Genomic DNA, 25,428 nt, shown 5'->3' on the forward strand with positions numbered 1-25,428 from the left:
ACACACACACACACACACACACACACACACACACACACACACACACAAACATAAGAATGTAGAAAAATAGATTTGTCACAGGGCACATATGGGGAGGCATGGTGTATGTAAATACTGTCTTCCATCTAATAGTGTGGTCACCTCATCTTTTTGGGGAAAAAAAGGGAGTTCTCCCACCCTCAGCCTCCAACCTCATCGTTCCCCAACCCCGCACCGCCCATTTCTATCTCCTTCCCAAAATCAATAAACCCAACTGCCCTGGTCGACCCATCGTCTCTGCCTGCTCCTGCCCCACCGAACTTATCTCGACTCCATTTTCTCCCCCCTGGTCCAGGAACTCCCCACCTATGTCCGTGACACCACCCACCCCCTCCACCTCCTCCAAAACTTCCGATTCCCTGGTCCTCAACACCTCATCTTCACCATGGACGTCCAGTCCCTACATACTTGCATTCCCCATGCAGATGGCCTAAAAGCCCTCCGCTTCTTCCTCTTCCGCAAGCCCGACCAGTCCCCCTCCACCGACACCCTTATCCGCTTAACTGAACTTGTCCTTACCCTTAACAACTTCTCCTTCAAATCCTCCCACACTTCCTACAGACAAAAGGGGTGGCCATGGGTACCCGCATGGGCCCAAGCTATGCCTGCCGCTTTGTAGGATACGTGGAACAGTCCCTCTCTCCGCAGCTATATTGACCTCTTCCTTCATTATATCGATGACTGTATCGGCACTGCCTCATGCTCCCACGAGGAGCTTGAACAGTTCGTCCACTTCACTAACACCTTCCACCCACTTAAGTTCACCTGGACCATCTCGGATACCTCTCTCTCCTTCCTGGACCTCTCTGTCTCCATCTGTGGTAACCACCTGGAAACTGATATATATTTCAAGCCCACTGACTCCCACAGCTACCTAGAATACAACTCTTCTCACCCACCTTCCTGCAAGAATGCTATCCCCTATTGCCAATTCCTCCACCTCCGCCACATCTGCTCCCAAGATGATGCATTCCACTCCCGGACATCCCAGATGTCCTCGTTTCTCAAGGACCGCAATTTCCCCTCCACAGTGGTCGAAAACGCCCTCGACCGCATCTCCAGTGTTTCCCGTACCTCAGCCCTCACACCCCCTCCCCACAATAACATCAAAGACAGAATTCCCCTTGTCCTCACGTATCACCCCATCAACGTCCAGATTCAACGCATCATTCTCCGCCACTTCCGCCACATGCAATCTGACCCCACTTCCAAGGATATATTTCCCTCCCCACCCTTATCTGCCTTCCGAAGGGACCGCTCTCTCCGTGACTCCCTCGTCCGCTCCACACTCCCCACTAGTCCCACCACCCCCAGCACTTTTCCCTGCAACCGCAGGAAGTGCTACACGTCCCTACACCTCCCCCCTCACCTCTATCCCAGGCCCCAAGAAAAGCTTCCACATTAAACAGATGTTCACCTGCACATCCGCTAATGTGGTATATTGTATCCGCTGTTCCTGATGTGGCCTCCTCTACATCAGGGAAACCAAGCGGAGGCTTGGAGACCACTTTGTGGAGCAGCTACGCTTGGTTCGCGACAAACGACTGCACCTCCCAGTCGCGAACGACTTCAACTCCCCCTCCCACTCCTTGGATGACATGTCCATCCTGGGCGTCCTCCAGTGCCACAACGATGCCACCCAAAGGCTGGAGGAACAGCACCTCATACTCCGCTTGGGAACCCTGCAGCCCAATAGTCTCAATGTGGACTTCACAAGCTTCAAAATCTCCCTCACTCCCAACCTCATCCCAAGATCAGCCCATCTCGTCCCTGCCTCCTTGGCCTGTTCATCTTTTTTCCCACCTATCCGCTCCTCACACCTCACTGACCAACCCCCACCCCCACTTCCTACCTACTCGCCTCATCCCCGCCTCCTTGACCTGTCCGTCTTCCCTCCCACCTACCCGCCCCTCCCTCCACACTAACTAACCCCATCCCAACTCCCTACCTACACTCACCTTTACTGGCTCCATCCCCGCCTCCTTGACCTGTCCATCTTCTCTCCACCTATCTGCTCCTCTATCCACCTTCTATCATCACTTCCCCTTCTCTCTATTTATTTCAGAGCCCCTTTCCCTTGCCCCATTTCTGAAGAAGGGTCCAGACCCGAAACGTCAGCTTTCCTGCTCCACTGCTGCTGCCTGGCCTGCTGTGTTCATCCAGCTCTACACCTTGTTATGTCAGACTCCAGCAATGGCAGGTCCTACTATCTCTGTATGTACCATGTCACAGTCTCTGACATTTTGAATGAAAAGGCTTGCATTTTACTACACTTGCACATCAAAATACAGGAAGATCCCTCCAGGCTAATGAGGTACTTTTCAGGCACAGGCCTCCTTGAACACAGGTAAATGCAATGAGCAATTTGCCTAACAATGCCCCACAAGCAACAGATTCATACAAACAAGAATGAGATAAATGACCTGAGAATCTGTTTCACTGTATATGGCCTCTATAATCGCTGTAAAATTAGTCCTTCTATTATAAGACAAGTACTATAACAGAAATCCATTTACTAAAGCAATCATATGATTTAATATGAACAGACCATTTCTTCTCTGCTTTCAAACCTTCTCATGACCTTACCCTATTCTGCACCTAGCCGATTATACCTCTCAACTATGTTCTAAAATTCCCTGCCTCGGAACTTGACTTTTTCATTTTGTTCCAACCTGTCAAAAACATTTCCGAAGCACCTGTTCAACTTGGCTTTTGGTTCATTCCCAACAATTCCTGCTCAATGGAATAAGTGTGCTTTGGTATAAATTCTTGTACACATGGAGTATTAAAAATCTCAAACATTCATTATGTGCCTTAGTATAACGATCAGCAATACTGCATTTCCAAGGTCACTTAAATTGTGTGTAAGACCACGGTCACACGTTTCAAAATTATTTCGGAAATATTCTTGACACAGGATATGTGGTATATGAAAATCAAATCTACTGTATTAAAATACAAAACTGGGATAGATTATACAATGCTTAATTGATTTGACTCAATAAGGACAAATATTGTTTTTGTTTAAATACATGTACTGTCACCTGCAAACCAATTAGAAAACTCCTTGTATTTTTATGAATAAACTCTGAACATCTGCTATTCTGCATACAATTCCATAATGCAAGGAACTTCATTTTTCTGGTTGCAGCTTCTTATCTATTCCTATGAAACTGTCAGGAATTCCACACAGCAAACATTCCAATAATCTGTACTTAACAAACATTCATTTTTGAAAGCTGGTTACATGAAAAAATGGAGAAAGAAAAAAATGTAGACATACATAATTGAATTTTTAAAATCAATCAAATTTCTGATAGTTTTCTAGGTCACTCACCATACAAAGATTCCATACTGGCAGCATCGTTATCAATCAAAGCAGATGCTACCCAGACTATTCCCAAAATAAGTAGACCAAGAAGAATAAGCATAACCAATGTTTCCAGGATTCGTGCTTTAATGCCCTAAAAAAAAAGACAGATAATTCCAACTTTACTTACTTGACACAACTGAAATAGCAACTGTATACTGGCAAACAGCCTGTTTAGACAAACCTGGAAGACATGGAAGCCAAAAATTTTGTAGTTAAAAAGCAGATGATTTTATTGCTATATGTGCATGCCAAAAGTACAACAGCCAGTATCTTAAGCATGCTGATTTAGATTATAACACAGTGCAAAACCCAACCACAGCATCATCAGCAGTGGATTTACAAGTATAACTTTATTTGGGAGTCTGTTCAAAGTACTATTCAGTACAGAAGAGAAGAGGTCATTCAGCCCATCAAGTCAGGACCACAAAAATATAATACTGCCTACACTAATCCTACTTTCCCATACTAGGTCCATAGCCTGAAATGTTATAACACTTCAAGTGCTCATCCAAGTACTTGTTAAAAGGTTGAGGTCTCCTGCCAATCACTCTTGGGTGTCAACATTTTTCCTCAAATCCCCTTGAAATCTCTTGCTTTCCACTTTAAAATTATGCTCCCTTGTCGTTTAAGAAATGCAGACATTTTTAATAGAACAACAAGTAGTGGAAGCTAATAGAACTCTCAGAGAATCATTGTGCAGTAAAAAGCTGTTCAGCCCATCGTGACTGCTGTATCTGTTTGAATAACCATTTTGACTCAGTGCCATTCTCTGTTTTTTCCCGTTACCCTGAATATTGTTTTATTTAAATAATCATCTAATGCCATCTTGAATTCCTCAATTGAACCTGCATTCACTACACTTCCCAACCATATGTCTTAGGCCCTAACCACTGTATGGAAAAGTGTTTTCTCACATCACATAAGCAGTTTCTACAGCCTCACACCCATACACTCTGGCTTCCAGCATCTGCAGTCCTTATTGTCTCCTTCTCCCTGGCACACTGTCCACCCCTTCAAGTTTTTGAAACCATCTATCAAATCCCTTCTTAGTTTTCTCCTCTCCAAGGGAGTCCCAACTTCTCCAATCTATCCTCATAACTGAAATTTCTCATCACTGGAACCATTCTCATAAACCTCTTTTGCATTTGCTCCATTGTATTCACATCTTTCCTAAAGTATGGCATGCAGAACTGTATACAATATTCCATTTGAAGGCTAATTAGTGCCTTACACAAGTTCAGCATAGCCACCTTGCTCCTGTACTTTCCGTGTCTATTCATAAAGCCTTTATCATCTGCTCACCCTACCTACCCTGCCAGTTTTAGTGATTTATGCATATCTATACACCGAGGTCTCTCTGCTACTAAACACTCTTTAGGACAGCACCTTTTAGTTTTCACAGCATCTCCATGTTCTTTCGACCATGGTGTATCACTTCACAATTTTCCGCATAGACCTTCATCTGCCACTTAAATCACTTGGACTTCTGGTAGTTTTAGACAGTCCTCCTCAGAGGTAAGGCAGCTTCCAAATTTTATATAATCTGCAAACTTGGAAACTGTCCTCTGCAGTTCAAGATCTAGATCATAAATATCACTGAGCAAAAGCAAGGCCCTCAAAATCAAAATGAGGCAATCCACTACAAACCTTCCTCCAGCTGAAAAATATTCAATCATTATTTTTAGTTTCCTATCTCTCAGCCGATTTTGTATCCATGTTTTACTACTGACGCACTTATTCCAGGAGCTCCAACTTTGCTCAAGTCTGCTGTGTCCCACTGTATTCAATGTCCTTTAGAAGACCATTTATACTGTAATCAACAGTATCACTATCATCAACACTATTATTTTTCCAAAACAGCTCTGGCAAGTTAGTTAGACATGGTTTTCCCTTAGGAAAACTGCTGGCTCTTACTATTTAACCCATATTTTTCCATGTGACAATTAATCCAAAGTAATCATTTCACAAGCTTAATGGCCATGACCAATCGATAATTGCTGGGTTTATTTACAACTATAAAATGTTCTGTTGGCAATTCTTTGCATCTTGGGAAACTGAAACACTATTGCTTTTACCTCTACAACTTCCACTCTTTCCCTCAACATCGTTAGAGTGTATCTCATCTGGTCTCGATGCTTTAACCAATTTTAAGTACTAACAACATCCCTAACATCTCCTTCCTCACACTTTAAACCCTTCTGCTGTCTCAGTTTCCTCCTCTGTCATGTGGCATAGGTAGCCATCTCTTCTTTAGTAAAGGCAGATGCAAAGTATTAAGAGTACGGAAAGGGTCAGAAATCTAACTTCAGACACAGATGAGGGGACAACTATGTCGAGGGAGGCACAACATTGGGCTGAGGGTGTTGTACTTAAATGTACACAGTATACAAAACAAGGTAATTGAGCTTACATATTACAGCTTGAAATTAGCGGGTACGATGTTGTGGCTTTCATAGAAACGTGGTTACATGGGGATCAGGAATGGGAAATTAACATCCAAAGATACACATTCTATCAAAAAGAAAGGCAGATGGGCAGAGGGAGTGGGGCTGCCTTGTTAGTAAGAAACAAAGCGAAATCCAATAGCAAGAAGTGATATAGAGTCAGAAGGCTTACAATGTGTAGGGAGAGTTGAGGAATCGCAAAGGGAAAAAGACCCTGATGGGAATTGTGTGCAAGCATCCTAGCAGTAGTCAGGATGTGGGGAAAGAAATAAATCAGCAGACAGAAACACATGTAACAATGGCACTATGGCAACAATGATGGAGGACCTCAATTTGCTGGGTGGACTGGGAAAATTAGATTGGTAGGAAATCTCCAGGAAAGAAATTTGGGGAATGTCTACGAGATAGGTTTTTTGGAGCAGCTAATGGTAGAGCCCATGACAGAACAGGCAATTCTGGATCTGATGATGTACAATGAGGCAGACATGATTAAGGAGCTTAAGCTGAAGGAATCCCTAGAGGGCAAGAGGCCACTTTATGATAGTATTCACCCTGCAGCCTGAGAGGCAGAAGCCAAAACGAGATGTAACAATATTATAATTGAGTAAAGGTAACTACAGAGACATGAGGGAGGAGTTGACCCGAATTGAATGGAATGGGAGCCCAGCAAGGAAGATGGTGGAGCAGCAATGGCAGCAGTTTCTGGGATATTTCGGGAGGCACAGCAAAAAATCACCCCAAGGAAGAACACACTAAGGGCAGGATGAGGCAAACATGGCTGACAAGGGAAGTCAGGGACAGCATGAAAGTAAAAAAACAGCATACAATGTGGTGAAGATTAATGGGAAGCCAGAGGATTGAGAAGCTTTTGAAAACCAGCAGAGGATAATGGAAAATACAGTAAGTGGTGAGAAAATGAAATACAGTAAGCTAGATAGTAACATAAAACAAATCTGCAAGAGTATTTTTTAGATATCTAAAAGGTAAGAGAAAAACAAGAACGTACATTGGACCACAGGAAGATGATGCTGGAGAAGTAGTAGAGGGAACAAAGAAAAGGGGAAGTGAGTGAATAGGTACTTTGCATCAGTTTTCATAATGGTAGACATAAGCAGCATACCAGAACTTCAAGGCAGCAAAGGGGCAGAGGTGAGTGTAGTGGCCATCGCTAAGGAGAAGGTGCTGGGAAAGCTGAAAAGTGTTAAGGCAAATAAATCACCCGGACCAGATGAACTAAGAAGAAAAAAAACATACTAAGGGGAGGATGAAACAAACATGGCTGGCAAGGGAAGTCAGGGACAGCAAAAAAGTAAAAGAAAAAGCATGCAATGTGGTTAGGATTAATGGGAAACCAAAGGATCGAGAAGCCTTTGAAAACCAGGAAACAGCTGAGGAGATTGTACAGACAGCGGTCATGATCTTTCAAGAATCACTGGAGTCAGGCATTCAGGGATGGTCCCAGAGGTCTAGAAAATGGCTGATGTAACACCCCTATTTAGGAACAGAGGGAGGCAAAAGACAGGAAACTATTGCTGGGTAGCCTGACCTTAGCCTGCTAAGATTTTAGAATCCATTATTAAGAATGAGATTGCAGAGCTCTTGGAAGTTCATGGTAAGACAGGGCTGAGTCAGCACAGCTTCATCAAGGGGAGGTCATGCCTGACAAATCTGCTGGAATTCTTGAGAAAGTTATCAGCAAATTAGACAAAAAAGAGCTCATCACTTATGATTTCCTGTAGGCCTTTTACAAGGTCTCATAGAAGAGGCTGCTGAATAATAAGAGTCGCAAGGTACTGGCATGGATAGAGGATTGGCTGACAGGCAAACGGCAGAGACTAAGCATAAAGAAGTCTTTTTCAGGATAGCAACCAGTGACTAATGGAGTTCTGCAGGGGTCCATGTTAGGAACAAAACTATTCACATTATACATTAACAAACTGGACAAAGGAATTGAGGACGTTGTTGTTAAGTTTGCAGATGACACAAAGGTAGGTGGAGGGACAGATGCTGCCGAGGAAACTGGGAGGCTGCAGAAAGACTTGGACAGGCTAGAAAAGTGGGTGAAGAAGTGGCAGGTGTAATACAATGTGGGAAAGTGAGAGGTTAGGCACTTTTTTGGCAAGAATGGGGGAGGAAACTATTTCCTAAATGGGGAAAGGTTTTGGCAATCTAAAGCACAAAGGGACCTGGGAATCCTAGTACAGGATTCTCTTAAGATTAACATGCAAGTTCAGTTTGCAGTTCGGAGGGTAAAAGCAATAATAGCATTCATTTTAAGAGGGCTAGAAAACAAGAGCAGAAATGTACTCTGCTGCTGTTTAAGGCTCTGGTCAGACTGCATTTGTAATACTGTGAGCAGTTTTGTATGACATACATAAGGATAGATGTACTGGCGTTGGAGGGGGTCCAGAGGAGGTTTACAAGAATGATCCCAGGGATGAGGAACTTGTCATATGAGGAGCAGTTGGGGACTCTGGGTCTATACTCAATGGCGTTAGAAGGATGTGGGTGGAGTTGCATTGAAACTTACAAAATACTGAGGCCTAGATATAGTGAATGTGGAGATGATGTTTCCACTAGTAGCAGAGACTACAACTCGAGGGCTTAGCCTCAGAATGAAGGGATGACCCTTTGGAGCTGAGATGAGGCGGAATTTCTCCAGCCAGAGGGTGTTTAACCTGTGGAAACCATTGTCACAGAGAGCTGTGCAGGCCAAGTCATTGAGGGCATTTCAGACAGAGATAGGTAGGTTCTTGATTAGTAAGTGGATCAAGGGTTACGGGGAGATGGCAGGAGAATGGGGTTGAAAAACATATCAGCCATGATCATATGGTGGAGCAGACTCGATGGGTCGAGCGGCCTAATTTTGTCTCTTTATCTTAGGGTCTTAATTTCAACATCTCAGCCATGCTCCCCTCCCTTCACGTGCAAATCTCCTTTAGCATCCCTACTAGGCCTTACTCCTCCTTTTACCACCTTTTTACTGATTATGTGCCTATAGAAAACATTGAAATACTCCTTTATGTTAGCTGCCAGTTTCTTCTCAAAATAATACTTCATGTATAAAGTCATACAGCATGGAAACAGACTCCTTCGGTCCAACTCATGCATGCTGACCAGGTTTCCCAAACTAAACTAGTCTCATTTGGCCCATATCCTTGTAAACCTTTCCTATTCGTGTACCTGTCCAAATGTCTTTCAAATGCTGTAACTGTACCTGCATCTGCCACTTCCTCTGGCTTATTTGCTTTTCAACTCAATATTAAAATTGGTTCTTAACTGAATTTTCTACCTGATATGTGCCATCAGCACTTTGGTCTTCTTTATCTTAATCTCTATCTCTTTTTACATCCAGGGAGCTCTGGGTTTGTTTGCCCAATCTTTCCCCTTTGAGGTAATATACCTCAACTGTGATTGAACTGTACCTTTTTTGAAAGCAGTCCATTGTTCAGGTACTGTTTTCTTCATTCATCCTTTGGATCTAGTCTGTCTGGCCCAGCTCTGATCTTGTCCCATCGAAGTCAATTCTCCCCAGCTCTACAGTCATAGAATTGAAGAGCTCAGAAACAGATCCTTCAGTCTAACTCGCCCATGCCAACCAGATATCCTAAACAGATCCAGTCCAATTTGCCAGCATTTGGGCTTATATCCCGACATCATCCAGATGCCTTTTAAATGTTGTAACTGTACTCATCTCCACCAATTCCTCTGACAGCTCGTTCCATATATGTAACACCCTCTTCGTGAAACATGTTGGTTTACAATGCACCAGCTTCTGTTCTATCAATTTTAGAGTAGATGTGGTAACAAGTGAACTTTATTGAATGAATTGAATGGGGCTATGGGATGTCCAGATGGCAGATTCCAAGCAATAGCATCCTCTCACATTGATATGCTTATACAATACTTCAATGTTCCACCAAGATCCTGGCAATAATCATGTTTAACTGCTAACAGCCTTTCCCCAACACCAAATTAATTCTTCTTACTCTGGATTGTCCTTCATCCTTTTTCATTGACATCGTAAATCTTACGGTACAGTTATCACCGTTCCCTACATGTTTCCCCACTAACAGTTGCTTTATTTGACCAACCTAGTTCCCACGAACCAGGACATAGAGTTATACAGCATGGAAACAAACCCTGCGGTCCAACTACTCCACACTGACCATATTCCCAAACTAAACTGGTCCCACCTGCCTGTGGTCCATATCCATTCAAACCTTTCTTATTAATTTACTTATTCAAATGTCTTTTAAATGTCGTAACCGTACCTGCATTCACCACTCCCTCTGACCGTTCATTCCACATACTAACAACTCTCTCTGTTAGAAAAAAAAAATTGCCCCTCAAGTCTACTTTAAATCTTTCTCCTCTCACCTTAAAAATAGCTTTGAACTCCTCTAGTTTTGAACTCCCCCACCTTTGGGAAAATACCTTTGCTATTCACCTTATCTATACCTCTCATGATTTTATAAGCCTCCTTAAGGTCAGCCCTCAACCTCCTATGCTCCAAGGGAAAAAGCCCCAGCCTGTCCAGAATATTTTTTATAACTCAAACCCTCCATTCCTAGCAACATCCTGGTAAATCCTTTTTGAACCCTCTCCAATCTAATAATATCCTTCCTATAACAGAGTGAACATAGCTGCACACAGTACTCTAGAAGAAGCCTCACCATCATCCTGAATAACGTCAACACAACATCCCAAGTCAGATACTCAAAGGTCTAAGCAATGAGGGCAAGCGTGCTAAACACCTTCTTAACCACCCTTTCTACTTGTGAAGCATATTTCAAGAAATTACATACCCGAATCCCTAGGTCTCTCTGTTCTACAACATTACCCAGGGCCCTACCGTTAATTGTATAAGTCCCACCCTTATTTATTTTACCAAAATGCAATACCTCACATTTATCCAAATCAAACTCCATCAGCCACTCCTCAGGCCACTGACCCAATTGATCAAGATCTCTTTGTAATCTTAGATAGCCTTCTCCACTGTCAACTATAGAACCAATTTTGGTGCCATCCACATACTTACTGACCATGCCTCATCCAAATCGTTTGTATAAATGACAAACAAAAACAGACCCAGTACTGATCCCTGTGGAACACCAGTGGTCACAGGTCTCCAGTCCAAAAACCAACCCTCCACGACCACCCTCTGTCTCCTACCAAAAAGCCAATTTTGTATCCAATTAACAAGCTCACCCTGAATGCCGTATGATCTAATTCTACTAATTAGGTCGAGCAGAGTTCCCTTTGTTGCTGGATAGGACACGTATGGCTGCAAAAAACTCTCATAAGCACAATCTAGGAACACTTGCCCATTACTACTGCTCACACTACCATTGTCTTAGTCTAAATCCAGGTAATTAAAATCACCCCTTATAACTTACCTGTGATGTTTGCACCTATCTGTTGTGACCTTAAAGCCACCATTTGGAGGTGTATTTTGTCCATTTTTTTTAAATGAAAAAAGGTATGACTGAGATACCAAGTGGCCTGCTCAAAGCTAATAAAGTAAAGAGGCTGTAAGCCTTGGGTTTCTAAGGTTTTAGAGTAGATTTGTAGCTCGAGTTGTGGATGTTGTAGTTGGTTGGCTCGCCGAGCTAGTTCGTTGTTTCACAGACATTTCGTTACCATGTTGGGTAACATCATCAGCCTCCGATGAAGCGCCATTGTGTTTTCCTGCCGGTTACTTAAACTCTGGAGTCCGTTGAGCTGGATTACCTCACTTCCAGTTTTCCTTCACAGTGCAGTGTATATGCGGTCGAGCTCTATGTGCTTGTTGATGGCTTTCTTCGTGGAGTATCAGGCTTCTAGGAATTCCCATGCTTGTCTCTCCTTTGCTTGTCCCAAGATCTTGGTGTTGTCCCAGTCGAACTGGTGGTTCTCCTTATCCATGTGGACAGAGATGAGTGAGTATTGGTCATGTCTTTTTGTAGCCAATTGAGGTTCATGTACCCTTGTTGTTAATTTCTTTCCTGTTTGTCCGATGCAGTGTTTGTCACAGTCTCTGTAGGGAATCCTGTATATGACATTTATCCTGTCCACAGTGGGTAGTGGGTCTTTGGTTCGGGTGAGCAGTTGTCGTAGGGTTGATGTGGGTTTGTGTGCTACTCTCATGCCCAGTGGTCGTAGGAGTCTTATGGTCAGTTAAGATGTGTTCTTGATGCAAGGTAGCGTGATGAGTGCGTCGGAGCGTGCAGTATCTTCCTGGTGTCGTTCGTGTAATAGGCATCTTCTGATCCAGTTTTTCGGGTATCCATGATCTCCGACTACCTGGAAGAGGTACTCCTCTTCTACAAAAGCCTTGGGTTTTTTTGTGACCCCCCTCCACCCCCACCCCAAGTTGGAAAAAAACAGACTGAAAGGGTGGGGTCAAACTCCCACTGAGCCAGAATTTTTAGTTTTAGCTTTCTGCAGTTGGTGGGGTCTTGAAGCTAGATAGGGAAGCTCTTATTCCTCCCTCTAGAATTGCGTGAGAGACAATATTTTACTGAATTTGCCTTTCGTCAAGGGGGTGTTTATGGCTTGTTAGTATATTGGATTAGTTAATTGGTAGTAATTTTTAGATATATTATTTTGTTAAGCATTTCAGAATTACAGTTAAGCCAATTCTTTTCTTTTGATTTTATTTTGTCTGTATTTTAACTGTAGTATAAAAATAAGGTGGTGTTTTTTATAAAGTTGAGTAGTTTGACCAATCAAATTGCATCTGGAACGCAATGCCTTACACTTACCTTTAAAATAAGAAAAGATTAGTGTCTAGGCTATCTTCTTACTATATTTTGAGGGGGTTTGGTCTGGTCTATAACACTCGTGTGGCAGAAATGTTTCTCCATATCCTTCCCACTAGTCTGTGGTCTATACATTACACTGAACAATATAATTGTATCTTCATTGTTCCTTAGTTCTCGCCAAATCCATTCTGTCCTTGAAACCTCTGGGACATCCTCCTTCTGCACCACTACAGTGGTTTCCTTAACCTAGACAGATTTTCATCAGTAAGGGAATTAAAGGTAATGCGGAGAAAGTGGATTTGGAGATTATCACATCAGCTACAGTCTCATTGAACGATGGAGCAGACTCAATGGGCTGAATGGCTTACTCCTATGTCCTTTAGTCTTATGGATAGTCCAGTTCAATTTCTGTTCAATGGTAACTCCAGGATGTTGATAGCAAGGAATTCAGCAATGGTAATGCCATTGAATGTAAAGGGGCAATGGTTTGATCTTCTCTTGTTGAAGATGGTGGCTTGGTACCTGTGTGGGGAGAATGTTACTCGCCATTTGTGATGTACCCACACCCAAGGTATCACCCAAATCTTGCTGCAATTGGAAATGAACAGATCAGTTTGAGTGACTGTACATGATATTGACAACTGTGTGAACACCAGCAAACATATCCACTCCTTTCTAATCTTATGATGGAGGGAAGGTCACGGATGAAGCAACCAAAGATGAGTCTCTGACACTACCCTGAGGAGGTCCAGCAGGTGGTGTTCCTGGAGCAGAGATGCCTGACATCTATCAATCACAATTGTCTTCCTTTGTTCTAAGTATGGCATAATGCTCCCACCATCCCTTTCCTGCAAGGGCTTGTTACCACATCCTGTCAAATGCAACCTTGATATCAAAGATAGACACATCCATTTTATTCTCTGGATTTCAGCTCTTTTGCCCATGTCTGAACCAAGGCTGTAATTAGGTCAGGAGCCAACTTGTCCTCGTCGATCCTAAACTGAGTGGAAGTGAGCAGGTTGTTTCTCAGCAAGAGCTGCTTGAGAGCACTGTTGATAAGCCCTTCCACCACTTCACTGATAACAGAGAGCAAACTGATGGGGTGGTAACTAGTTGGGTCAGTTGTATCTTGCTTTGTGTGCACAGGACATACCAAGGCAATTTTCCACATTGTTGAGTAGATGCCAGTGTTGTAGTAGCACTGGAATAGCTTGTCTATGGGCTTGGCAAGTTCAACAGCATACCCCTTCAGTACAATTGCCAGATGTTTGTCAGGCTTTGTCGCCTTTGCAGTATCTAGTGCCTTCAGCCGTTTCTTGATATACCTGAAGTACATCAAATTGGCTGAAGATTGGCATCAATCATATTGGACATCTCCAGATGATGCCAAAATGGATCATCCACTAGGCACTTCTGGTGAAGCCTCATTTTCTGCAATGATGTGCCATCAGTGAGACTAGAGATATTTGTCACCGATCACAGAATCCCTACGGTGTGGAAACAGGCCCTGCGGCCCAACAAGTCCACACTGACCCTTAGAGCATCCCACCCAGACCCATTCCCTATAACCCACCTAATCAACACCTCCCTGAATACTATGGGCAATTTAGCATGGCCAATCCATCTAAGCTGCACATCTTTGGACTGTGGGAGGAAACCAGAGCACCCGGCGGAAACTCACGCAGACATGGGGAGAATATGCAAACTCCACACAGTTGCCTGAGGGTTTAAGGTAATCACCAGTGAAACATTTTAGTACGGTTCATGGTGCAAATAATTACATGAATCAAATCTCTTTTATGTGGGCCAACAATTGTACAAAGGAAAAGGAAATAATTTGTTTTTAAAAATATTGACTATAAAGCTGAAACTCTGGTATTCAAGCTAACTCCAACGGGTAATGGTTTCTCTATTCACACAGATCTGTCTGCAGCAAAAAAGCACTTCCTCCAAGAAGTAAGTATTGATATATTAATTAAGGCCTGAGTGGTCTACTGGATTAGCTTTAATCACCAAAAGGGTTGGCAGAGGAATTTTCCAGATATGTTCCTCCTAAATAGCTTTTGTCCTACTTAGTAATTCAGCTCAGATACAGGAAATTGCATAGCAATACTCCCCAACCAAAAGCTATTATCTTAGCTGGTGGTAACAATGGAGAAGTCAGTTTACAAAGCAAAACTGCTTTGATAACTCATTAAGTTTTATTTATGCAAATTTAATATGTGCACACTAAGTTGCCACTATGCTCTTAACAAAAAAAAAGACATAAAAGTTTATTATAAAATAAAAAAGCTATATAAGAAAATTTGTGACAAGATTATATTGCTTTTTTAAACAGCAAAAAAATTCAGAACCAAAAACAGAAGTTGCCAGAAAAGCTCAGCAGGTCTGGCAGCATCTGTGAAGAGAAATCAGAGTTAAAGTTTTAGAGTCTGGTGACCGTTCCTCAGAACAGATGGTAGCTAGGAAATTGTCGGTTTATGTGCAGAAGTTAGGGTGGGGGGAGGGGGTAAGGAATAAAGAATAGATGAGGATAAAGCCCAAAAGAGAGAGACGAACAGTTGGACAGACAAAGCAGTAGATGACAATTTGGCTAGGAGGGTGAATAGCTGTCAATGGTGACTGTTAATGGCTAACAACAGGTAGTGTGCAATGGCAGGCTATGTGATAACAAGGCCTGGTGTGTGGGGTAGGGGGCTAGGACGGGAGAGTTCAGGAACTACAATTATTGAACTTGATATTGAGTCAGGAGGGTTGCAGTGCTCCTAAGTGGAAAATGAGGCGTTGTTCTTCCAGCTTGCGCTGAGCTTCGCTGGAACATTGCAGCAAGCCTGAGACAGAGATGTTAGCCAGGAAACAGGGTGGTGTGTTAAAGTGGCAGGCAACTGGAAGCTCAGGGTCATCTTTGTGAATACAGATGTTCCGTGAAGCGGTTACCCAATCCAGGCTTCGTTTCCCGAATACAGAGGAGACCACATTGTGAGCAGCGAATGCAGTAGACTAGGTTGTGTGAAATGCAGGTAAAGTGCTGCTTCAACTGGAAGGCATGTTTGGGTCCTTGGATACTGAGGAGGGAGGAGGTAAACGGGCAGGTGTTACACCTAGTGGTTGCAGGGGTAGGTGCTGTGTGCGTGCGTGTGTAAGAGGCAGAGAGGAGGGTGTTATTGTGAGTGCACGAAGAGTGGATCAGGGTGTCCCAGAGGGAACAGTTCCTGCAGTAAATGGACAAGTGAGTGGGAGGGAAATGTATGTCTGGTGGTAGCATCTCACTGGAGGTGGTGGAAATGGCGCCTGATGATCTTCTGGAGTGGATGCTGGTGGGATACTAGGTAAGGACAAGGGAATCATTGCTGTTGCGGGAGGGAAGACAAGAGGTGAGGGCTGAAGTGCGGGAAATGGGTCGGACCCAGTTAAGGGTCCTGTCGACAATGAAGCTGGGGATTTCTCAGTTGAGGAAGAAGGTAGATATTTTGGAGGCTCCCTTGTCGAAGTCCCTTTGCGTCATTGGAACATATGCAACAGAGACGGAGGAACTGGGAGAATGAAATGGAGCCTTTACAGGAAGCAGGTTGTGAGGACGTATAGTCCAGGTAGCTGAGGGCTTCAGTGGGTTTATAGTGGATATTAGTGGCCAGTCTATCACTCCAGAAATGGCAAAGGAATGAAGGAGTCAAAGATAGACCAGGTGAAGGTGAGGGCAGGGTGGAAATTGGAAGCAAAATCAATGAACTTTTCCAATTCCAGATGGGAGGGGAAAGCAGCACTGATGATATCATCGATATATTGGCGAAAGAGTTGTGGGAGGGGTCTTGAATAGGACTGGAACAGGCACTGTTCCACGTATTCCATGAAGAGACGGGCATAACTGGAGCCCACACGGGTACCCATGGTCACTCCTCTGACCTGAAGAAAATGATAGGACTTAAAAGGGAAGTTGTTGAGGGCAAGGCCAAGCTCAGCCAAGTGCAGGAGGGTGGTGGTGGTTGGGGACAGTTCAGACCTTTGGTCCAGGAAGAATTGGAGAGCCCCGAGACCATCCTGGTGGGGGATGGATGTGTAAAGGGATTGCAAGTCCATAGTCAAGAAAAGGCGGCTGGAGCCTGCAAACTGGAAATTCTGAAACTGGTGTAAAGCGTCAGAGGAATTGCGAATGTGCAATGGCAAGGACTGGACCAGGGGAGAAAAGACTGAGTCAAGGTAGGAAGAAATGAGCTCTGTGGGGCAGGAGCAGGCTGAAACAATGGGTCTACCTGGGCAGTCCTGTTTGTGGATTTTCGGAAGGAGGTAGAAGTGAGCTGTGTGGGGCTTGGGGGCAGTGAGGGGGAGATAACCAGATAAAATGAAGTCATGTGGCTGTAGTTGATACAATGGCCTGAGGTTCCATGGTGGAATCATGGTCCTGGCTAAGATAGAAGAAGGTATCTGAGAGCTGGCACTCAGCCTCTGCAATGTAGATGTCAGTATGCCAGACTACAACCAGCACCACCCTTATTGGCAAGCTTAATAACAAAGTCAGGGCACACAGAGTGCAGAGTGCAGTCAGTTTAAAAGGAGATAGTTTAGATCGGGCAAGGGGGCAGAGAAATTGAGGCGACCAATGTCACATCGACAGTTCTTACTGAACGGATTGAGTGCAGGTAAAAGGCCAGAGGGAGAGGTCCCGATGTTACTGATTCGCAGCATCCGCAGCTCTTTTGGTTTTTAACAAAAAAAATTCAACTGTTTTCCCAGCAATAACCTTTTCAGCCAACTGAATTGCAGCAAAGTGTCTCTCCAATTTCACTTAAAAATTTTTTACTGAATAGAAGGGGTGGCAAGCATTTCTTTTTAGTGACTTTTGGCACATTGAGATGCCATTTTCACTATCACTTTCTCTTCCCTAGATACAAAGCCATTCAAATTAACTTGTAACTGAACTCTGAGAAGGCTTTGACTACTTTTAAGCTGCTAAACAGTACATCTGTTGGTTTGGGGCTTTTCTTCTGAACCGCAATCCGCCTGTAGCCTCCCCTTCTGAAGGTCCTGGGACCCGGGTTCGATTCCACCCTCCGGCAACTGTCTGTATGGAGTTTGCACATTCTCCTCGCATCTACGTGGGTTTCCTCCGGGTGCTCCAGTTTCCTCCCACAGTCCAAAGATGTGCAGGCTAGATGGATTGGCCATGCTAAATTGCCCATAGTGTTCAGGAATGTGTAGATTAGGTGGGTTGCAGGGGGATGGGTCCGAGTGGGATGCTCTGAGGGACAGTGTGGACTAGTGGGGCCGAAGGGCCTGTTTCCACACTGTAGGGGTTCTATGATGATGAAGTCAACAATAAGCAGCAATTATCTCACTAGGTAATTTATTGAGTCATTTAGCTGAAGTCACATAATTTATGGGTAAAGCTATCTTTATCTCACTGCTCCAAAGCAATCTGTAATCCTTTCTTAAAAGCTGATCAAATCAAAAACAAATTTTTCTTTATTTTAGAATTCAAGTCCTTGAATAATGTAATTGTGACAATACTAAGGTTTTAAGATGTGTATTTTGTCCTTTGTTTTTATGAAGAAAGGTTATGAAGAAAGGTTGAGCAGTCTGCTCAAAGCCATGTGAAGCGTTGGTTTTTTTTTTCTCCCCCCAAGTTGGAACATCAGAAGCAGCCTGAATGGGTGGAGTCAAGCTCCCACAGAACCAGGACTTTTAGTTTTAGCTTTCTGCAGTTGCTGGGGTCTTAAAGATGGACGTGGAAGCTCTTATTCCTCCCTGTTATACCTGGAAGTTGGGGTTCTCTTCCTGCTGCTAGAATTGCATGTGAGATAATACTCTATAATACTGTATTTACCTTTGACAAGGGTATTTATGGAATGTTAGTATATTGGAACAGTTAATTAGTAACAATTAATATGTCTGTTATGTTGTTAAGCATTTCAACAGAGTTAGTTAAGCCAATTCTTTTATTTTTATTTTGTCTGTATTTTAATTGTAGTATAAAAATAAGTGTGTTTTGCTTAACAGAGTAGTTTGACCAATCAAACTGCATCTGGAATGCAACGCCTTTCATTTACCTTTAAAATAAGAAAAGGATAGGGTCTAGGCTGTCTTTGCAATGTATTTTGAGTGGGTTTGGCCTGGTCCATAACATTATACATTAGAAATCTTCATCATAACATATTGATTCAAATGCTAAATACATCACAATTGAGTGCAGTCAGGTGGAACAGTAGGTTTTTTTTCCTGTCAACCATTTTCAGAGACATGTTTGTAATTCTACTTACTTATCAAACTATAAAAAAAGCTAAAGACATGAATAACCTTGTCCTGTCCTCCAAAATGTCTTATTCCCATGACAAAACATTCATTGTTGATATTTATTACTCAGGTGAATTTTCAGTATTGAATATGTAAAATTTTATATCTCCTTTCCAAAGATTTGCTTGTTTTATGTTTCTTCCCCCCCCAAGTTTTTATAGCATAACATTATTTCCTTTGTTACTACAGCAAATGTTAACTGCACTCATGATAGCAGTGCAAAGTTTTTGTTCCATTGCTTAAACTCCAAATGACACTTAAATATGATATTCTGGGATATGGCACTTGAGGTGCAACAGTTCAGAGAATGCACATTAAGTCTGACTTCTAAAGGACTGTCAAATTGGAAACAGGCTAAACATAAAATTTCAGATGTACAGAATGTATGAGAAAATTACTTTTCATCCAGAGATAAAAATATTAACTCTACTGTTGGCACTCATGAAAAATTCTTTTTGACAAGTACTTATTTGCTAAGTATCAACATGTAAAATGAAAGATGCTAATGCCTATAGTACTTGAAATCTTTGAATTCATTCACAGTCATTTATTAGTCCGGCTATATAAAATAGACACGGTGGCTTCATCTTTCAAATTAAAATTAAAGGAACATTAAGTAGAAGTAGTCAGGCATGCTTCATCCTGATCTCACTACGTCAAAATTAATTTGGGCATGAACCCAAGCAGAACGCAAAGATATATAGAAAAGTACAATCCATAACTTGAAAATGATGTGAATAAATTTGCTATGACTCGACAAAATGAACAATAGTCAATGAACGATAAGCAGCTTGAAAATGTTGAGCAATACAGTTTGTTCTGCTCATGTAGATAACACCCGTGACTGTACATTATAGTTCTAAAATATGTGATAATAATATTGTCAAAAATCATCAATGTCATTCAGTTAAATACTCTCATTCCCAAAACCAGCCTGTCTTCAGCACATTATTTCCTCTGATTTATAAACCCTCAGAGACACTGCCGACTGTAAATTACTCAAAGTGGAGAGAGAGCTTTTACTGCCACCATTAATCAGCTGCAGATAAACACACGGGAGTAAAACTCAGCCAACTGCCTAGCTCTCCATTAACTGCTGTAATCTGGAGTTGGAAAATCCCAAGAGGAAGCCTCCTATCAGTTCATCGCTCACATGTACTTTAGTTAAAGACACACCAGATGTCAAGCTTACTTATTAGTCTATCCTTCAACTAAAGCAGTATTGCACTGTGTCAAAGATGATAAGCAGACTGCTACTGTTCATATTAAAACATTGGGTCAGTGAATGACACTTTGATGACATATTTCCTATTGAAGTTTTCCTACATAAAGTTAAATCTCTTATTTTAACAGTACCCGTGTATGATCAATGATTACAAAACCACAGTTATATGCATGTACAGATAAAAATGAAACTGAGAAATCAGATGTATGAGAGAGGCAGGAGAAGGTGGGAAATGGAGAGAGAGAGAGACAGCAAGAGGGAGAGAGGGCTAAAGGCAGAGGGCGAGAGAGAGAGAGAGAGAGAGAGAGAGAGAGAGAGAGAGAGAGAGAGAGAGAGAGAATGGTGGTGTTTGGAGATCAGTCTGTCAGGCAACTGTTCTAAACTATCCGTGGCATTCTTAACGATAAAGTACTGATGACCCCAGTATATTTTACCTCACTAATAACAAAAACAAATGTAAAGTGACTAAAATTAACCTTGGACGGATTTAATATACAAGCTGTAATTTAATACAAATTGTCAGTGCAATTAATACTGATGAAACAAATAATCTTAAATTGAAACATCAAGGCTAATTGGAAGTGCTGAGTCAGCTAATCCACATGAAAATTAACAAAGACAATATACCACATCTCAAAAGCTAAGGAGCAGAATAGTTTAAAGAAACACACAGATGCTGAAAATTGTATTATAACTGAGACAAACAGTGGCATTTCATACGCTGTACAAGCATGCATCTTAGCACATGAAACATACACAATTGTATTGGGGAACCCAGGTACAAGGCCAAAAGTTCCATTTTACAATGGTTGGGGAGTTATACCAAACAAAGAACTAGTGGTTCGGTGATACAAAGTTTGCATTTGAAAGCCTGAAGAATGCAGACAGAATTCCACAATTAAAGTCCTGAGATAAAATTTAGACTTAAACCACCAAACTGAATGAATGAATGTAAAATACACATGACAATAAAAATCTGTGAGAAAAACAGTAAAAGCTTTTCCACTGTTGCCATGATCCAGCACCATTTTGAATAGCTTTAATATTAAAAAGAAAGAAAGATATGGCTTAAAGAGAGTCCATCAGTACTGAACAAGCTCATCATCAACTGTGAGATATCAGCATGAATGCTCTGCCTGATGGCAGATTGTTCGCTCATATTCTTTTAATGTTTCTCCATCCTGTGCCAGTTTTTTTTATTTCGCAAATAAAATTCCTTCAATTTTCAAACAATCCTATAATGATATTCTCTTCCTTGAAAACTCCTCAGCATCATCGCCAACAAAGACCCATCACATTCTGGTAATGACCTCCTACAACCTCTTCCGTCAGGCAGAAGATACAGAAGCCTGAACACATGCTCCAGCAGGTTCCGGAACAGGTTCTTTCCAACCGTCAGACTGCTGAATAGCCTCAAATAATTTAACCTGCAATGTAACCTGTATGCCTCTAAGTCTTTTTGATCTGTACATCCTTTGCTTGCTGTGATCTGCCTGTACCACTTGTAAACAAAGCTTTTCACTGTATTTCGGTACGTGACAATAAAAATCAAATTAATGCCAGCTTAATTCCTCTTGAGATGTGCCCTTCTGAGCTTCTCTTCCACGCCACCAACTCACCCCCCCACCACCGAGTTCAGTTCAGTGCACTTTTTTTGTTTGTTCAATTCCCTCAGCGTTTCTTCATTTGGTACTATTTCAGTCCAGCTGATCCTTTCCATTCTGCTCCAAATGCACATTTCAAAGCCATTCAGCAAGTTGGACTTCTCATTCTGTACAGGCCAAGTCTCATATCCAAACTCATAAAACAAATCAACTTCATTTCAAGACACTTCTTGAATTATTTATTCAGCTTTCTCGTCAGCAACTGTCCCTTTATACTAAGTCCAGTCATTGCTATCTTTGCTTTTATTTCGTTTCGCATTTGCAGATATCGTATCTCCTCAATACCTCAGTTCTTGCACATTTGGAGTCATGGAGTCAGACAGCACAGAAACAGACCCCTCAGCCATTTCTATCTCTTCTCCTTATTTAAATATTTCCTGGTATGTTATGTGTCAATGTTCCCTCTCATACCAAAGTTCATGTCTGCTGTCACCAATCTATTTGTTCTTGACAAACAAAAACACAATTTCTTGGAGAAACTCAATCCAGTGATCTTTCTTCAGAAATGAGCTTGAAACCTCAACTCAGTTTTTTCCCCTCACAGATACTGATAGACCTAATTTTCTCCAACAATTTATGTTTTTGCTCGTTTCAGGTCTCCAGTGTTTGCAGTTGTTCTACTTTACTTACTTCTTCTTAATCCTTCTTCTGTGCTTGCTACAAGAAGTTTGCAAATCTAACTGGTGTTGTCTTTTAACCCGATGACCCCCAAATTTTAATACCAAATTCGCATTCTTCAAATGAGTCTTCAGTCATTGCTGCTGAATAGACATTGCAGGGGACTGGTGATAAACAACATTCTTGGCTCCAACTCCCCATTAGCCGCTCTTACTATTGCTATTGGTCCCCAGCACAGATTCATGAGGCATCGGTCTCTCCGGTCTACTCCAATGGCATTCACCACTGTCAAGAACTTAATTGAATTAACCAAATTGAATTCTTTCTCAAAATCCATAAAACAAACTTTCCAAATACTAAACTGATTCATCTTATTATGCCAACTGCACCTCTCATTCTTCTTCCTCTATCAATCCACATTTTCATTAATCTTCAATGAAATGTAATTCTGCACTTTTCCACCCATGTTCTTTGTTATGATTTTCAACACAACTTCTGATGCACAGATAATCCGGTTAATTGTACAAAAGTCAGAACATGGGATACCCATTGTTTCGTGGTTTAAGGTGATCATTACTGTTAACCTTTAGTCTTCTGATCATTCTCCTGGTGAAATCTTCTGGCTGTTCTCCTGGTGATCAAATATCTTCATATAACTTAGTTGATGCTATTTTCTTACCTCACTGTCTTGTATCTTAGGTCCAATGAAACCTACGTCAACTGTACTCTTCTAGCTCAATCATGATGTTTTTCTTTCCAGTTTCTCATCATACATTTATCAATGTTTTTTTTAAATTTCATCAATGGTTCTTCATAAAACCCCTAGTGTCCTCATGGGGAGGTGCAGAAAGAAGAAATTATTGCATAGCTTATTTATCACTTAGGACAACTGGGAATTTGCAATTGTCATTAATAATAGAAACCAGGAAGCCACTTTTGTTGGTCATTAAAAAAAAACTCTGGTTCACCGATATCATTTAGTGTTTGAAGTCCTCACCTGTCTGGTCTACATGCAACCCAAAATCCTTTAGTGTTTGAAATCCTCACTTCGCCCGGTCCACATGCAACTTCAGGCCAACAACGTGGTTGCCTCTTAAGTGCCTTCCGAAATGAGCTAAAAAGCTACTCAATTGTGTAGCAGCAAGGATCCTAGCCTGGCCAGAGATGCCCATATACCATGAATGAATAAAAATAAACTAGTCCAGCATTACCACCTGCTGGAATAAGAAGACCTGCTACACGGAATGTTTCATAATATTATTTAAGAATTACAGAATGATTAATTTCAATGTTTTGTGTCTCCTCACAAGAATTTATTTCCATATTGTTAGAAAATTCTGAAAGAAAATTCAAACAGACAACTTGTTGAAACTATTTTTCATTTGATTTTGGAATTATGTCAGGAGGAGAAAATAAAACGATGTTGAATTTTCGTTTGCAACGAGATGGACTTTCATCGATCCCCAAACAATGAATTACATTTAAGGTCATAGTTACGTCACTGAACAAACTATCAATTGTACACAAGGTAAGGTCTCACTAAGAGGTTAAAGAGTCATCTATCTCATTTACTATGTTTTTTATAAATCTTGATCAGGATGGAAGTCATTCCTGCCCTTCCAATACTGTCAGGAAATCGTTCCCAGGCAAAGTAAACATTAGCTTAATGTTTCATTCAAATCATGGAATCAAGCAACAGTCAACATCCTCAATGTCTCCCAAATCCCTCATCATTGGTCCCTACTCTACACAACATCTCTGCTGCTAACAATTTGCTGAATTGATCACTCAATTATCATCTTTGCCTAGGCAAAGCAATATTCATTTCCCACCTATTTTTCTTGTTGGCTCTTCAAACTCCAGAATTAAATGAGCAAACAGAGTTGTCTCTCCACTTAATTCTGAGTCAGTAATATCTTCAGGAGGACCTAGTGGGAACCCTGCACCTCAGCATAAGGCCAAATTCCTCCTTCTGGCATTTTTCCTAAAAAACTCTCTTCTCTCCTTCTTCTCTTTCTTGAAATTCTAAATTCTGCTGCTCCACTATTAATCTCTCTGAAGTTTCTGTTTTTGCATCCTCAGTTTCCACCAGTAAATTATTGACCACCTCTTTTAAAATTCCAGCTTTCCTGCTCTCAGTCAAAATTTGAATCCCAGGTTCCTTTCTAAACCTTTTAATCATTCGAAGGACAGGAATTTTAAATCCTCCAAAGGAACCTCCTAGGATGCTAGAAACATGCTGGAACCAAATGCAGACATTCTTATACAATAGCAATGCAAACACAAAAAAGCCTTGTTCAGCTTATCCTTACAAAATTGGTTTCTAAGTAACAAACTGTACACTTATTCTTGTTTCATCTGTTATAGCCAGTCCCTGGGCAAGGTTCCCTTACTTGTTATAGTTCCAGATGGGACACCTCAAACCTGGTTGATAGCAAGAACTGCAGATGCTGGAGCCAGAGACAACACAGTTGGAGCTGGAGAAACACATCAGATCAGGCAGCATCAGAAGAGCAGGAAAGTTGACGATCCAGGTCAGGACTCTTCTTCAGAAGAAACATCCCAACCCGAAATGTCAACTTTCCTGGTCCTCTGGTGCTGCCTGATCTGCTGTGTTCCTCCAGCTCCAACTGTGTTGGCCCCTCTTGGTTATTCATCTGCCCCTTCGGTTGTTTGCAGCAACCTACTTTGAAAATGAATCCCATCCCTGTGGAAACCATTCTCCCAGACCCAAATGAACTTTTGTATGTGGATAGGAAAGGTTTAGAGAGATATGGACCAAAAGCAGGCAAATAGGATTTGCTCAGTTTAGTAAACCTGGTCAGCATGGACAACATAGGCCAAAGGGCCTGTTTCCACACTGTATAACTCTACGACTCTCATTGGTTGTGAGGAGTAGATAGTTGAACTTTGTAGCCATTGTAGTGGATTTTACTGGTAGGATTGACATTGTTAGTCAGTCAATCTGTGAATTCTGAGACTCTTGGCTTTTTAAGTTGTTTGAAATTCTTTTGTCTCGATTCAACAGTTG

The 25,428-nt window shown here is 41.9% G+C and overlaps 2 protein-coding genes across 3 annotated transcripts in view; one reads left to right on the forward strand and one right to left on the reverse strand.

Moving 5' to 3' along the window:
• nom1 (nucleolar protein with MIF4G domain 1) overlaps positions 1-25,428 on the forward strand; it is a 198,335-nt gene that overhangs the window by 52,108 nt on the left and 120,799 nt on the right. The window lies entirely within an intron of this gene.
• The window catches only part of LOC125486602 (limb region 1 protein homolog), a 105,547-nt gene that overhangs the window by 48,324 nt on the left and 31,795 nt on the right, over positions 1-25,428 (reverse strand). Inside the window, exon 2 of the mRNA XM_048614770.1 lies at positions 3,377-3,503. Within this exon, the coding sequence (XP_048470727.1) occupies positions 3,377-3,503 (127 nt within the window). The remainder of the gene's footprint in view (positions 1-3,376; positions 3,504-25,428) is intronic.

The sequence above is a fragment of the Rhincodon typus genome, chromosome 2 (genome assembly GCF_021869965.1).
Source record: "Rhincodon typus isolate 14 chromosome 2, sRhiTyp1.1, whole genome shotgun sequence".
NCBI lineage: Eukaryota > Metazoa > Chordata > Chondrichthyes > Orectolobiformes > Rhincodontidae > Rhincodon > Rhincodon typus.